The sequence below is a fragment of the Atractosteus spatula genome, chromosome 8 (assembly GCF_055471065.1).
Source record: "Atractosteus spatula isolate fAtrSpa1 chromosome 8, fAtrSpa1.hap1, whole genome shotgun sequence".
NCBI classification, from domain to species: Eukaryota; Metazoa; Chordata; class Actinopteri; order Semionotiformes; family Lepisosteidae; genus Atractosteus; species Atractosteus spatula.
In genome coordinates this window covers 54516431-54532871 of record NC_142713.1, presented here as the reverse complement: position 1 = coordinate 54532871, position 16441 = coordinate 54516431, and the positions used below count along the sequence as shown (strand labels likewise).

At 46.8% G+C, this 16441-nt stretch overlaps 2 protein-coding genes and 2 non-coding genes across 5 annotated transcripts; all 4 read right to left on the bottom strand.

Moving 5' to 3' along the window:
* Window positions 1-2201: 2201 nt before the first annotated feature.
* Window positions 2202-13562, bottom strand: slc25a3b (solute carrier family 25 member 3b). Of its 2 annotated transcripts, none has more exons than XM_088923054.1 (8): window positions 13444-13562; window positions 12949-13117; window positions 11106-11230; window positions 7266-7445; window positions 5884-6065; window positions 4822-4994; window positions 3435-3545; window positions 2202-2621 (listed from the first exon to the last, which is right to left on the bottom strand). In XM_088923054.1, exons 2-8 carry the CDS (start codon window positions 13091-13093, stop codon window positions 2461-2463), a joined length of 1077 nt encoding a protein of 358 aa, XP_088779180.1. In that variant the 5' UTR covers window positions 13094-13117; window positions 13444-13562; the 3' UTR covers window positions 2202-2460. The 2 variants fall into 2 exon arrangements, with proteins under 2 accessions (XP_088779180.1, XP_088779179.1); XM_088923053.1 differs by lacking the exon at window positions 11106-11230 and adding an exon at window positions 8170-8294.
* On the bottom strand, window positions 2718-2967 carry LOC148829853 (small nucleolar RNA SNORA53). Its single transcript, XR_016091521.1, has one exon. It is a non-coding gene; the product is annotated as a small nucleolar RNA SNORA53 (small nucleolar RNA).
* On the bottom strand, window positions 5577-5826 carry LOC148829852 (small nucleolar RNA SNORA53). Its single transcript, XR_016091520.1, has one exon. It is a non-coding gene; the product is annotated as a small nucleolar RNA SNORA53 (small nucleolar RNA).
* Window positions 13551-15853, bottom strand: LOC148829850 (uncharacterized). Its single transcript, XM_088922625.1, has 3 exons — window positions 15826-15853; window positions 14926-15431; window positions 13551-13712 (listed from the first exon to the last, which is right to left on the bottom strand). The coding sequence occupies exons 1-3, from the start codon at window positions 15851-15853 to the stop codon at window positions 13551-13553; spliced, it is 696 nt and encodes a 231-aa protein (XP_088778751.1).
* Between the last annotated feature and the right edge of the window lie 588 nt (window positions 15854-16441).

Sequence of the window (16441 nt, the reverse complement as noted above, 5' to 3'; positions counted from 1 at the left end):
AAGGAGAACAAATTTCTAGAATACTTAGTCAAAAGTGATGATTCAATGGATGTTACGTTACAACTGCACAATGGACTAGCAAGATTTCATTTACAACTGTCCGAGAAACACAAGGAAGGCATTGCCGCTCTTCAGACAGGTCAGAAAGGAGCGAGCAGATACAGTACATTCCCAGGCACGTCCTACACCGACAGCCTGGAGGAACTGAACCTTTTTAGTCTTGAACAGAAAAGGGTACGAAGGACCTGGTGTAAGTGGAGACTCCGGGGAGTCCGTTACACAAAGGGTGGTGGGAGTATGGAACGAGGTACCCAGCCATGTGGTTGCAACTCTTCAGAAACAGCTGGATGAGATCCTCAGAGAGCTGCTGAAAAGAACAAGCCAGGCGGGCTTCATGGCCTCCTGCCTTTCACAGCCATCGGCCTTTACGTCCTGACAGGGTTCCGGAAAGTCTTCATTCTATACGTGGTAAACCTGTATAATGTGTAAAAATCATTGAAACACAGATGCGTTTCACACCCTCTCCCAGGGACGAAGGGAGTTCCATAGAATTTTATCCAGGGTCCGACTGTCTCCTCCCTTTGTGTAAATATTAATGAGATACCTCTCATATGCAGCCCTATACCCATGACAACATGGTTTCATCGATCCTCTTTATCCACTGTAATGACAGATCGGGAGTGGAGTTTTTTTTTAATAAAAGTTCAGCAGGCTTTTTTGTGGAATTTTATTTATGCAAATAAAAATAATTCAGACTTCTCCCTTAATAATCATAAAATGTGGTAAAACCAATTTGGAGCTGTGATATGGCCTGGATAGTGATTTAACCTTCAAACTCATATTAAATTACAAGCTGAAGCTAAGTCTAGACTTGGTTGTATCACAAAAAATGTCTTTAGAAATCTTGCGCGTGCATTAGTTGTCTGTACTATATTGCACTATGGTGATGTTTACAGAAGGGCCTCTAATTCACTTTATTAATTCTGCCCTACAATGCATCTCTGGTTCCCCAAGTAACTCATCACTGATCTTTATTTTGTGATTGATTGACCCTCTCTGTGTACTAGACAGATGCTTTAATGGTTTAAATTTAAAGATCCTTAACTCCAAAAACATCTTTACATAAGAACATAAGAAAGGTTACAGACAAGAAGAGACCTGTCTGGGTAGTTTTGTAATTAGCAGCTTACTGAGCAGAGGATATGTATCGGCCAATTCCTTGACACGCTTTATAGACCTCTGCAATGTAAATTGGACTTGTAATGAATTATTAAACTGCAATGTGGCGTGAACCATCAAAAAAAAAAAATCCACATGGATTAGTCTGTCCCAAAGAAGCATCACTGACTGACCAGCCAACAGGTGGAGTTTTCTTAAAGATCAAATATTAGCCTCTACCACAGGAGGATTTTGACAGATCCTTTTACTGAAACCAGGGTTTATAAAATGGTTGATTTGTATAAGACGACAATGATCTGGTTCAGGTCGTTAGAAGCCCAGCTCAACTGAAAATCTTGAGACACAATGTAGGATCCCCATTTTACATAAATCTAAACCAGAGATATTCGGTCTTAGTCCTAGTGGGCTGGTATCTCTCTTCAAAACAAACCACCTCAAGAGCTGAGAAAATATGCCAACCGGTCCAATTAAACCAAACAAGCCAATTTAGAATACATATTCAAGTTAGAACTGTACGACACGTTACCTTTTCCTTTTCATATTTGCCTTATTTGAAATGTTAATGACCTAGAGGGAGTCCAAGCACCCATTTACAGAATGTTTCTGGAATTGAGTGAATACAATCAAGGTCTCAAAGATCTAATAAATCAAATACGGGATCATTTAAAACAACCAGGAACTTGATTTATAATTTAAAAGAAAAATTGTTCAAAAAGTGAGACAAAAAACAGCAGCAACAACAGGTATTTCTCAAGCCAAATTCACTTTATATTCATTTTTCTGAAGTTCTGAGGGGACAACAGTGTATTTCGGACCTCAAGTTGCATTCAATACAATTGTGAACTGACTGAAAGACCTGCTTTATTGCATGGTGAAGAACTCCTCCTCAAATCTTTATAGCGGTAATTTAAGCATTACGGATGAGATCAGTTCCATTCAGGTGAATTTTAAAAACAAGAAGTGAGGGAACAGTTGAATTGTACCCAAAACTGAAAATACTTAATTAAAAAAAAATCAAATGCAGTAGGTGTCCAGGTTTGTCTTTTAATTATTATATCCACAAAAACTAAAGACAGGAGTTGATAAAACCAAACCACGTTCCTGGGTCTGTCTGCCCCCACGCCACTGTCCCTCGGCTCATTGACCACTTTCCCCACACAATCACACACACATCTAGACCACGTCAGACCCATACGGCCACGGACTGCTTGTTGTTGTACTGTTAAATATATAAAACGGAGATCTGTGCCGCGGCAGAGCTGTCACGCTGGTGGGCAGCCTTCACTCTGCCAGGCCCAGCTTCTTCTTCAGGGACTCGGGCATCTCGGGGGGAGGGGGGCGGGGCAGCCTGAAGTAGACCTTCACCGAGTCGTAGATGAACCACTGCAGGGCCGTCAGCGTGCCGATCATGATGATACGGGCCACCAGGCCCTTCCACACGCCTGCAAAACCACGCGAGAGAAAGGCGCGTCTCAAACCGGTCGCCACATTTTGATCTCGAACAACACGGCCCGGCCGAAAAAGGACCGAGGATCGGGCTTGTCCGCCCACCAGCCTGGCTGTACTGGCGTGCTCCGGGGGGCGCGGGGCCGGCCGGTGTCCAGTACAGCAGGGGGCTGGTGTGCAGGTGGACTGCTCTCACACGCCTATGACTCAAGCACCCCCGACTGTGCAACCGTCAAGTTGCTGGGAGCCCCCTGGCCGGAGCTGCTGGACTCCCAGAGAGAGGAAGCAGCAGCAGCACGCGGCACAGGACGCTCCCCAGGGGTGGATCTAAGGGAGCGTGTTGGGTCACGAATAAGGACAATTCTTCCCTTTAAGCAAATGACTAAATCAGGTCTTTAAACTACAGCTGCAGTCCTCAGCCCTTGTGCTGGAGGGCGTCACTCTTGTACAGCTTCACAGACACCTTCAAGATGATGGTGATCTGAAGCCAGTGACTGGTTTAATTATGTAACAGGGCTCTAACAGCATGAAGTACATTAGACCCCACAGCTGACCAGCACCAGGGGCGACTGCACACAACGTACTAGACTGCAGTCAACCACAAAACCAAAAACACACAAGTCATGTTTCTGTGGGAAAGGCAAAAAAATTAACTTTTTAACCATTAACTCAGAAGCTTTAACATACTTGCCAGTCACAGTAACAGAGGCTTGACCCCTTTCTCCCTGTGGGTCGGCTTTCTAAAACCTCATGAGGTCGAGCAGCAGTGGCACATTAAGAGGAGGAAGAGTTCAGAGGGAACGGGTTACCTCTCAGGCCCAGCCTCTTCAGCACCTGCAGGGCTGTGCTTCCCTTCTCCTTGTTCAGCACCGACACCACGGAGTCAGCAGGGTGAGACACGATCGCACAGAACACACCAGCTGGGGGGAAGAGAAACAGGCAGGGTGAGGCATCGCACACGGAACACCCCAGCTGAAGAGAAACAGGCACCGGAAGCGATCTCACGAACGGGAAGTCAAAAACTAGTGGCCAGACACGTGACATTAAACCTACAACAAATAGCTCTTCCTTCGAGTTGGGGCTACTTTCAAGTAGGTGAGATTTTACTAACAGAGAAAAGGATATCAAGTGACTGAAGAACTGCAGATCCTCCAAGGTATGAGACAACTGGCCAAATACACCTATAAGTACACCATCACACAGTGGGGACAGTGCTTTGTATGGACAGTGTTTTTAATAAAACCTAAGATGTGCTGTATCAGTTGTAAATTTAGTAAAGATGTTTTACAGAAAGAACCTTTCTCCTTTCATCATTTGTTTGCAATATCTAAATCAGCTTCGCCCCTAACCATGGAGAACACAAAGCTTAAGACATCCAAAAACTGAAAACTAGTCTTAAAGCCACAACAAAGAAATCCTTACAGACTGCCATGCATGTTCACTGGCTGAAAACCAAAGAGTTGAGCAGAATGATTTCACAAGCCAAGGAAGCAGGCCTGTGGCTTGAATGATAGTTAAATTCAGCATTTTCCTTCTGTATTAGCGTCATAAAGCTTGTGAAACTACAAAAGTACCTTGTCAATCTTCAGCAATACAGATTTTTCAAGCAACCACAACACGGCACTTTTCAGAGTAACAAACCACTGATTGTCAACATGTTTGCAACTCCCAGGTTCCAACAGCCTTTAATATTTTACAGCTAAATTCTCAACATTAACCTGTATAAACACGGTCAAGTAATACTAACCATAAAACCTTGAAAATCAATTATGAATGACCATGTTAAAAAAAGAACATGCAACACAATGCTTATCTTGCAGGCCACAATATACAATATAGATGAAGAAAAAGCATAATATTTACAGGAACTACCGGCAACATGAACAAAACCTGCTTGCACACAAACAAAGTTTTTACCCCCCAGTCCCAGCAGCAGCCCCTGGGACAGAAGAGAGTCTGGCCTGACTGGTTTCTATATGCATCAGTATGGACTCAAGCCGTCTTTGGGCAGGGAAGGTAACCAATGTAATCAAGATTAAACTTTAGGGAAAGGTTCTTTGACCGTCACCACTTGAAATGCAAAACACAAAGCCCACATATATATATATGCATGCAAAAAGTGCGCACAAGGAAAGCTAACGAATCTTCCTCAACTTTTGAAAAAGGCTTTGCCAGAGGGCCCCCCCCTTCACTCACCGATGTAACCAGCCACAAACGTGACGACCAGCTGCTCGGACTTGGAGCACTCGCTGCGTGGTTTGGGCACCACGAACTTGTACAGGGCCTCCACCGTGCGCTCAAAGCAGGCGAACTTCATCATGGTGTATGGGATCTGCCTCATCCACAGCGGCACCACCCCCTTGTAGAAGCTACCGGAGACAAAGATCTGTTCAGCTAAGCGATCTAACTGGCAGGCATGTGAGATGCAGATGGCGAGACAGGGTGAGATAATGGGCAGCCACTCTGTCCAAGCTTGCATATCTTACGAAAGCATGAAGCTGGAGGAGCCGCTGCATATCCCAGGACGCGATCTGAACATCACACGTGTGTGACTGCCCCTTATTTATCTAGCCGCAATCACTCACTCTTACTGTTCACCATTAAAGCACGGACCACTAGGTTTAAGAACAGCTTCTATCCTACGCCAGTGTGCATCATAAACAGCTAACTGTGCAAAGCCTCAGAACTCAATGTACCTCCACACTATGCACGTTTGACCACTACATTTATTACAGTGCAGAGTGCGTTAATTGTCCTTGCTGTTACTATTATGAACCATTTTGTAATGTACCGTCTACATTGTGTGGTGTTGTCTGTTATATTGCGCATGTCCTGAGAGATCGGCGCAAATAAGAACTCCAGTGTATACGTACATATGGCAATAAACTCCTCTACTTTCTGCCTTGATGGTTTTTAAACATCTGTGCGCAGTGTAGCTGTAAGCTGGTCAATTTGTCCGCCCACCAGCCTGGCTGTACTGGCGTGCTCCGGGGGGCGCGGGGCCAGCCGGTGTCCAGTACAGCAGGGGGCTGGTGTGCAGGTGGACTGCTCTCACACGCCTATGACTCAAGCACCCCCGACTGTGCAACCGTCAAGTTGCTGGGAGCCCCCTGGCCGGAGCTGCTGGACTCCCAGAGAGAGGAAGCAGCAGCAGCACGCGGCACAGGACGCTCCCCAGGGGTGGATCTAAGGGAGCGTGTTGGGTCACGAACAGGAGCACGTGGACAGAAGATCAGACGTCATCAGCTTCATACTCACGCCCAGAGTCCTTCCTCAGCATACATCTTGGGGACGCACTCCCTCAGGGTGTTGGCATAGCCAGGCTGGGTCTGGATACGGACCTTCACGGCCTCCATCGGAGCCAGAGCGATGTCTGCGAAGAACTCCGCGCTGGCGGACGCGGCTAGGTACAGAGACGTCCTCCACATGTACGTATTTTCCTTTACCAAGGAGAGGGAGTGTCAGCAAATGGCCTACAAACTTTCCCGCGCGCTGCTTTTTCTGTCATGATCCTTTGTATTTAAACGGTTTACGGCAGGAAGAGTCAAAGCTGGTACCCGGATTCTGTGCTATTACAGGACTTTGACCCTTCCAACAAGTTCAGTGTGGAATTAGACCTTAATTGCTTAATTAGCGCAGGCGATGCAAATCACTTCAAGAATAAAGGATTAGCTGCAGGAAAGTGTTGCAACGTCCTGGGGATCCATGTGCCAAGGCTGACTAACTCTGGTCTAGCACAACATTCACTGAACACTTTCCCTAAGAGGTTTTTAATTTACATGAAGATAAAGCACTATCACCTTTATCTGAAAGCAAAGTGCACCCACGTGTGTGAAGTGGGTGAATTTTGGAAGTGATAATGTATGCTTAATTCTCATTTAATTACCTTTCTGTGGTAAAAGTAGGATTAAGTTTGCCGACAGGTTACTTGCTATTTTTTACACCATCGGAAAGAGAAAAAAATAAAACCAGGCAAATATCTTGGGTTTATTTCTGCAACTTAACACTACGGAGGTAAAAAAAATTAGTCATGTGGGGTCTCCTGAGTGGTAGAACAGGTAAGAGCGCTCACCTGAATACAGGTTGAGCGTTATGGTCCCAGATCCGAGTCTGGATCACATCACCAGTCAGTGTGACTGGGTTTCAGAGGAAATCAGAAAATAAGTTACAGAAGGAACGTTGATTCAATTACACAAATCCTAAAGACCGACGTGAGCTTCTAGCGCAGGCACTGAAAGTTTATACATCATGGTAAGTACTTAAAAACTGTAGACCTCTCACTATTTCTCCGTAACAGTTCAAGACCTAAACAGAGATGGGCCACTTTCCTTTTAAAACCGCACTTTCAGCATTAATAGGTCACAATTTCAAGGAGAAAAAAAAACAGGCAAAATGCTTGTTGAAAAGGAGGAGGATGGAAGTAACAGGGATAACGTGGAGGTCAGGCACATTGAGGAGTGAATTCCAGCAAGCCCAAAACACAGTGTTGTCATATGGCCTAACATAACCAGAAGAATAATAAGAACAGGGTCTGTAGTTTCCCACAGTCCCTATATTTCTCAGAGCACCTACTAACAACCCACCAAGCATGATAAACACGCCCAGCATGATCATGGCTGTCCTGCCAACTGGGGACTCACCTCACCCAGCAAGTTGCTGTAGAAGATTTTGAAGACCTCATAAAAGCCGAACTTGCACAGCCCCTGCATGGAGTAGCCGATGAAGGTGGGAGCCCAGCCCTTGGCCAGACCCCTCATCCCATCCTCGCGGACTGTGACGGAGAAACCGTTGAAAATGCTCTTGTACTTGTCGGGATTCACCTGCAGGAGAAACACGAGTCGAGAAATCAGGAGAGCTGCAGGAACCAGATCAGGCCCACCTGTATGTGATGGGTCAGAACTACATATTTAAAATAAAACCAAGCAATAAAAAAAAAAAATCTTTAGCACAAGCGATGACCAAGCAGGTCCTGGAAAGACAGGGTGTCTGCGGGTTTTCAACGCCAATTGAAAGCAGCAGTGTGCAAACTGGGAGAAACTGTTCAACTGGTCCAGTTCAGCCAATAAACTAGCCAGTTCATCTCATTGCAAGCAGAGTTTGAACAAAACCCACAGACCCCAACCCTCCAAGACAAAGACTGGGCAACCCTACTTTCAACTATATAGAACCTTAAAAAACATGAATGATTAACAGCTTCCATACAAACTGAACTATTTTTGGAGGAACCCAACAAAGCTGACTATCCAGAAGATGGAAAATAGGAAACACAGACTAAAAGAGCAATATGCCATCACTAAACGATAATATATTCTTACTTCATGTGAAATAAGATGTCTAACGTAGACCAAGCTTAGGCAATCACGTTTTCTTTCTATTCCTTCATAACTTTGTTCCATGTAGAAATAAATTACAAGACTAATATGTAAATTACAGTTCCAGTTTGATCAAAGCCCTACAATGGATGGTACGGCTCCTCCAAGCTTAGGCCAGTGTAAGTCCAGAAATGTGCAAGAAAGGCCAGATTAGCGGCTCTCGGATACAAACCTGCAGACGGCATTTCACTAAATCCAAGGGCACAACAGCTGTGTGTGTGATTCCGCAACTCAGGATTCCTCCAAAACCACACAGTGCATAGTATTTCATAGACCCAAACTCACAGCTGACTTCATCTGTAGCAACACAAAACACACACAGGCCATGCTGTTAGTTAAAACAAACCATGCTATATCAGGCCAAGGAATGAGTGCCTCCAAACAAAAAACACCAGTTCCAAATAATTAGGGTTAGGCTTAAGGTTAAGAAATACAGCTATGTATCTGAACACGGATCACGGATGATAGGAGGGCTTTTTGGGACATCTAGTCCTTACAGTTGCAGGTAGCCAATTGATTTGAGAATCTAAATTCATCACCTGGGAACGCAGCCCGTGTACTGGTTTCAGCATAGCTGGGCTGAAATTCCATAGGGAACGTCACGTGGACTATAAATCTCTAGTCATAAATTAAAAACGGACTTTTGCACATCATGAATTAAAACTGCACAGGCAGTTCACGTGTGGTTTTCGATTACATGCATACATTCTGGACAAGTGGGATATAAATACGAAATGTCAGGCCATGTAAAGGCGCTAAGGAAAAGTGCGTGAACCAGTCACGGACAACTCGTATTAACCTCCGGGACGTAGAGCTATCCCACCCGAGAACCTCGAGCAGTGGTAACAACTCACAGCGATGGAAAGCAGCTGAAGGCTTTTAGTGCACCTAAGAAATCCAATCTTCTTACAGTGAGACAAACTTGCTGCCAAAGGACAGCAAAAAAACGTTATAAGCAACTTTAGATTCTTTTTATGTAATAAACAGTGTTACCCACGCTAAACCGATGATTATATGCTACAATGTAGCTTAAAATTTATATTGCAGTGAACAAGGACTTCCAAAATACAAAATACTCTAATTGCAAGGTTGCAATCTTTTCAGGATCTGGATTACTTATCCTTGCCACTGCCCTTGAGATTTACTGCAGTAAGTGCAGTAGCACTGCTCACTACTTCCTAATCACATGGCACGTGCTTCCCCAAAATCAGAAGTGGCATTCGCACCTCGTGCGCCAGGCTATTAGCCTCACATTGTATCTTTCAGCCAGACAGGTGGCAACAACCAAAGGGACTCAAAGGGTTTGCAGTAGCTTTTCGGGGCTGTGTATGAGAAACATAACTTTGTGTCAGTTCAACTTAAGCCTTCATTTAAACAGATAAATACTAAATGCTGATCAGAACAGACACGAGTATCTACAAGGGGGTGAAGCGTTAGGAAGTTTATATACTCGGGATAGGCCTGCCTCCCTGTGCTGAACAGATTCACTCCTTGACTGGATGGCACACAGAGTAAGCAAAACCCTAACCTGTCAGATACAGGGTGTAGCTGTTCAATAACCCACTCTTACACCAGCTGAACCTGGTCCTGGGACTCCGGTGTCTGCTAGTTTTCTTTGAAACTGAGCCGGTAAAATCTGGTGCCAAACTAATGGCTGCTCACTTGTTCAGACGTTTACCTGCTTCTGCTCTCAGCCCACGGTTTCAATAGTCCCCGACTTCCAGCAACGTCAGCAACCAGATCTTTAACACTGTCTCCAATCAATCGTTTAAGACCTTGCTCCCTTAGTTCGGTCTAAACAGCTCTTAATAGGTGATCAATTAAGGAACAACAATGCATCAAACTACTACAGTGTGCATTTATATGTGCAGAGGCCCAAATACTTTCCAGCTAACACCAGAATGAGGGGAGTTCTGACACTTGAGAACGGGTAATATTGATACCAATCATAAATCCGCTTCAACCTTTTAAAAACATCACGGAAATTAAAAAGTATGCCACATATAGAAAACTGAAATCAGCTACCCTGCGATTAAAGAGCCCAGTTGGAACATGCACCACAGGGGTCTCGAGTACCAAAGCCAGGAGCCCCTACTCTAAGCCCTATGTTACTGAAAGCAGTTTGACTAAGGTCACAGCATTAATTCACAGAAATATGAAATAGCCCACCATTAAAATGTTGTAGACAAATTTCATTGCATGCAGATCCATATTAACGGCTTATTTTATACATAATGAAACCAGAACACGGGCAGCCGAGTGGCACATTGGTCAGCATTGGGGCCCTGGAATTCAGGACCTGGGGTACTATCCGCGTGGAGCGCACATGTTGTCCCACCATTTGCATAGGCTTCCTCTGGGTGCTCTGGTTTCCTCCCACAGTCCAAAGATATCCTGGTAGGGTTAGTCGGGGAAAACTGGCCCTGGTGAGAGCGTGCACGTGTCTGTGTTGGAGCCCTGTGATGTACTGGCGCCCTGTGCAGGGCGAACCCTGCCTTGTGCCCACTGCTTGCCGGCATAGGCTCCGGCTCCCCCACGACCCTGAATTAAACGAAGCAGTCAGAAAATGGATGGATGGATGAAACCCAAATCCAGCTCCCAACAAGCTACTGCAGTTCACCTACTGGGTTAAAGGTTTCTTACCAGAGCTTCAGTGATCAGAAAAGACTTTAAAATGCAGCAGAGGCCACTGTCCAGCACCCTGACAGTTGCCTTCAAGGTCACACTGGACAAGCCAGATTAGCGGTTTGCCACTCCCTACCAATTTACATAGAAAGGCCATTGTCAGCGCAAAGGACACAACAGATGACCTCAGCCGCCGATCTCGGGGAAAGATTCTTAATTGCTCTTGTAACAGAACCCCAGTCCCTCACATGCAGAGACAAGTTCTCCCTTCCTCTGCTCAGAGATCTGTACTCGGCCACATCTCTAGGCCGACACTGGCTTTTAACTTTATTTCTGGAATGCGGCACGCATGCATTACTTTGACGGCACCCCTGGGTTTTGGTGAGTACGCGACACACAGCTCCTCTAAGCGGGGGTCAGTAGCGCCACACCACACTCGCGTGACCTGGGAACACAGTGTCACTCGCATGCCCGGAAACAAACCTGCAGTCTGCATTTCACCAGGTCTAAGGGCACGACAGCCGTGTGCGTCGTCCCGCAGCTAAGAATCCCGCCAAAGCCACAGAGGACAAAGTACTTGGACGAGCCGAACTCGCAACTGTCACCCTCTGAGGGAAGATAACGCGAGGGAAGAACGTCAAAAGACCTGTGAGCCAGCCTTTTTTTAAAAGAGGAACACTTCAAACTCCTATGACTTTTTTGTGTTATATAACTCCAAAAACTAGCCCCTTTAAAGCATCAGTGAATAAAACAAATCAGAGCATGGGCTACCCTTTGAGGAATTAAAGTCTTCGTTACATACAGGGCTAGTCAAAATGTTGTCGACAAGTATAAATGCCAATTATCTTACTCAAGTTTTTTCTCCTCCACAGACGGTGAAGGATTGCAAGCTAACTGTTAGAAACTTTGATATTTATGCTTTCGTTTGAAATCTTTTTTTGTCACAGAAACCTATGTAATTAGTTTTTCCATAAACTGTCACAGCTGTCGACAGCACTTGGACTAACCCTGTATCTAACCTTTGAAGGGACAGGTGAAGGTTCATTCCATGTTGAAAGGAGAAAGACAACGTTTCAGGTGTGAGGTTCTTAACACCAGGAGAAGACTCCACAGCTAAAACCTCGTCTCTCCCCTCTCGGCACGGAATACACCTTAACCTGTTCCTTTCCTACCTACTCAGAACCAGGACCTCCATTACATCCAAGCCCAACCCGACTCCAGCGCAGCCCCCCCCCCCGCGATGCGCACATGAAAAAGTCACACCATTAAACCCTAATAATAGCTGAGCCAATTACGAAAGTTAAACTAATCATCCCGCCGGCTTTCTAAAATCCAATTATTCCGATTCTCGGAGCGCACACCCAAGAGCCGATGAGCACTCCAAGCTCGCCGAGACTTAACGGCATGCCACAGCCGGCACCCTACACACCGCGCCGTTTCAAAGGGGACCCCCGATTTCTTCTTTTAAAATCACAGCGACCGACTACATCAGCTAGTCGGCAGCCAATGGGAGCTGGTTTTGCTGGGACCTTCGGCTGGCGGTCAGGGGTCACAGCCGCTCCGGAGAGACGCAGGCCTCCGTTTGCCCTTCACCACCGGCACCCCAGAGGGCACGGCCGGGCTGCGGCGTTCATAAACACCGCCAGGAGGCTTTTTAAATCCCCCCTCCGCGGTCAAAGGCGCAGACAGGCCAGTGGGTCGTCTGGGGAAGGGGTCCCCCCCTCCCCTCAATAAACCGGAGAAGGCCTCCCCCCCACCCCCAGCCTCCGGAGTTCACCACGCAGACTGCGGCTGCGATCGCCGCATCAAGCTGAAGTGCGTATGCCGAGACGGGATATTTTTTTTTAGCTAAAACGCCACAGAATTAAAGCCAGCCGAGGGACAGCTTTTAGCAGTTAAACCGCTAATTCCTCAGCAAGTTGCCGTGTTTCCGTACGCGACCCCCTGCTCCGCCGCGGAAAGACAAGCAAAGGGCACCATCTCCTTAAGTTACTCGTTATAACTAGACACAGGGCCTGAAACAGGGCGAGAGGAGTTTTAGTCGCTGATATTTTCCCGTTGAAATAGCTGCTAGAGGAATAACTTTCACTCAGAAGCCCCGGGAATACGAGTCTAGACCAGCGCAACCTTCAGCATCGCAACTGAAGGGCACCTTTCCCAGGCGCCGAGTTTGTGGGGTTTTACCCACTACACGAATCGCCGAAAAAGCCTGAAACCGTTAACTGAATATCTTCTTCTTCTTCTTCATCCCCCCCCCCACCACCACCACCAAGTACAAATTAAATAAAAAGTGATGCACGCAGGTCCTTGATTTCTGGAAGCTTACCGCTCACCGCGGCGGCTGCCAGCCGGCGCCGGCTGTGTCCCTGCTCGGCGGGGCTGTGTCGGGGCTCCTCGGCTTTCTGCAGCGTGAAGGCCGGGGCGCAGAACGGGTTGGCCCGGGCCAGCTGTGTCAGTGTGGTCGGGTACATGATGTGGTCGGGGCAGCAGGTGAGCTGCGGGAGAAAGGCAAGTCATTCCAGTGCGTGCAAAGACCGAAGCATGCCTGTGTCAGAAAGCTGCTGGCCACTGCATGATCAGACTCGAGATCAACACCCTACATGAGGAGCGCTTAAAAATATCCGGAGCCGGTTCTGTCATTGAAATCCACCCGAATGTGCACTCAGCTCTGTAACACCGCAGCCTCGGTGACGCACCCCAACCTCTAAAACTTACAGCATTTTCCCTTTTCCGCCATATTCTAAAGCAATTAAGCGGTAGATTCTTTGCAAACTACATATCGTTAGCCTCATTTCCCAATCAATGCAGTGCCCTAACTCACTTTTTCTCTCCGTGCGTCTTAAAATGGCGCCTCCGCTCAGCTGCCGGCGGCTCACAGAGGCCGGACGTCCTCGAGCTCGATCAATTTGTCCTTCGCTGACGTCACTTTTACGTCGTGCACACGTCTTTTTCTATTCCATCCAACCCCAAACCACTTCGTCGACGTGGGCGGGACTCCAATGCGTTTGCGTCTGGAAGAAGCCGCGCTCTCTGACCGCCTGCTCCCAAGACAGGGGTGCGCACGTCGGGGCTTTGAAACGACTGGAATACCTACAAGAACGAGTACGCACCGGAAAGTAGGAAACGCAAGGGAAGTACTCAGAAACATTACGGCTTTTAGCAATGTAATTACGTAATAGAACCACAATTAATCTGTATTTAAACACTGCCATATCTGGGAGATATAGTTACTTTCCCATACAATATTTGGTAATACTAAATATAATAGTGCATAATATATTATATAATAACATCTACAAATGTAAAGTATTAATAAGTAGATGATAAAATATTTTTGCAAATGATTTATTCCAAATATGTTGTGAGTGTACAGTGTTGTTGAACAGTTCTGGGTAATGATTAAAAAAACAGTAAATTAAGAATTCTTATTGAGGTTTACATACACATTTTAAGTTTTTTTTCTTTCTCTTTTTTATTGTATTATTTAAGCTTGTTCAACACGTGTTTTTTGGTGTAACAAGGGTTGCTCATAATCCCTTTCTAATTGCAGTTTAGCCTGCATGAGGTATTGCATGGAGAGACAAAACTGTAGAACAGCAACAGTCTAAGAAATGTGAAGTTTTTACAGACGAAGTCCCACAGTGCACAGTGCAAGGTTCTGCTGCTGCCAGTGCGCAGAAGTTCAATTATACTTTGTGTGTCTTTAAGAGCAGAAGAGGGCAGCATTAGTTGATTAACCCTGGCAGGGAGAGGGCACATTCCTTCGGGGGATATTCTTAGACAGGGTGCCGGTTAGGTGGACGACTGGAACAGCCTGTGAGTTCCACAGTGGACCCCCTGTTGACGACAAATACCAGTCAACATAACGAACCCATTCGTTCACGCCTGTTCAATAACATCTCAGTACACCTGCTACAGAAGGGTCTGTCGTTTTCCTGATAACTTTGTGCATTTGCTGCAGTTGGAAGTGATACTTCCTTTCATGCTCGGCTACATACACTAGAAATATCCCACATTGGGCAGCACAGTGGCGCAGAGGTTATTGCTGCCTCACAGCGCTGGGGCCCCAGGATCAATTGCTTAGGGGCTGTCTGTGTGGAGTTTGTACGTTCTCCACGTGTTCGTGTGGGTTTTCTCTGGGCGCTCCGGTTTCCCCCCACAGTCCAAAGGCATGCTGGTAGGTTAATTGGCTTCTGGGAAAACTGGCCCTGGTGTGAGTGTGTGTGTGTGTGTCTGTCCTGTGATGTAGTGGTGTCCCGGCCAGAACCGACCGGCGCCCGCTCCTCTCGGACACTGAACTGACCGGCTCTCCGCTCCTCTCGGACACTGAACTGACCGGCTCTCCGCTCCTCTCGGACACTGAACCGACCGGCGCCCGCTCGGCTCTCCGCTCCTCTCGGACACTGAACCGACCGGCGTCCGCTCCTCTCGGACACTGAACTGACCGGCTTTCCGCTCCTCTCGGACACTGAACCGACCGGCTCTCCGCTCCTCTCGGACACTGAACCGACCGGCTCTCCGCTCCTCTCGGACACTGAACTGACCGGTGCCCGCTCGGCTCTCCGCTCCTCTCGGACACTGAACTGACCGGCTTTCCGCTCCTCTCGGACACTGAACCGACCGGCGCCACCTCGGCTCTCCGCTCCTCTCGGACACTGAACCGACCGGCTCTCCGCTCCTCTCGGACACTGAACTGACCGGTGCCCGCTCGGTTCTCCGCTCCTCTCGGACACTGAACCGACCGGCGCCACCTCGGCTCTCCGCTCCTCTCGGACACTGAACTGACCGGCGCCCGCTCGGTTCTCTGTTCTGCCAGTCAGGGAGGTTGGGCTAGTGACAACATGTACCCAGGTACCCTGCCAATGTACTTTCTCATCTTTAGGTAATGGGATTAGGAATGTAAGCAGTTTTGTGTTTAGCGAGGTCCCTTTTTCTTAGGTTAAACATTCAAGTGTTATAATTTGTTCTAAATGTATCAAGTGCATAGGGCAGGCAGGTGGGGCGAGATACGACTGCTGAACTACGTGAAAATGTTTAGCCACCAGGTTGCTAATATTTGTTGCATGTTAAGTGCAATGTAATTGTAATGTTACAGATTGTTTTGTCATGTTTTAGTGCGATACCCTGTACGTGACACTTTTTAAACGGTAGAAGGTAACGTGTTCGAGGCGGGTAGTTAGCTCCCCGCTACAAGCTGCAGTACTGGCGTCATGCCCATTGCGTTTGCCCATTTTTATAAAGGTAACCCCACATGTCCAGGCAGGCTGTGTACTAGCAGACTTAGAACAGGGTTCTACACTCATCAGGAACACAGACGAGATGCAGAATGTGTGAATCCCCGAACTTCAGCATCCCCGCCCTTGGTGTTTTACGATTTCTTGGCCTAATTAGCCAAACACACCTGATCTAGAAGGGTCAACCTGGAGACAACCCCAACAAAGCTTGGTCAGCAGTGCGCCACCTCCTGGGAGTCATTTGCAACTACACTCAGATGATGACATGTGTAACGGTTCTTGGAGTCTCCGCCCTCGGTTTTAGAATTTTTTAAATTTTTAAATTTTTTAGAATTTTAGAATTTGCACAGGTTCACAGCTTGAGCTCTGCCTATCTCATGCATTTTACACTACGGATGTATTAATTCCACAAAATTAAGGACCCAAAAAAATTACAATACACAATTGTTACTGATAACCCTGAAAACCCCCCAAAATTACAAAAGACGGGAACAAGATCTCATATACGGAGCTATTAGTGTTTAAAATGAAAAAGGCTAAGTTCACATCAAATCTGTTAAATCAAGTCAGGATCCAATTGAGCAA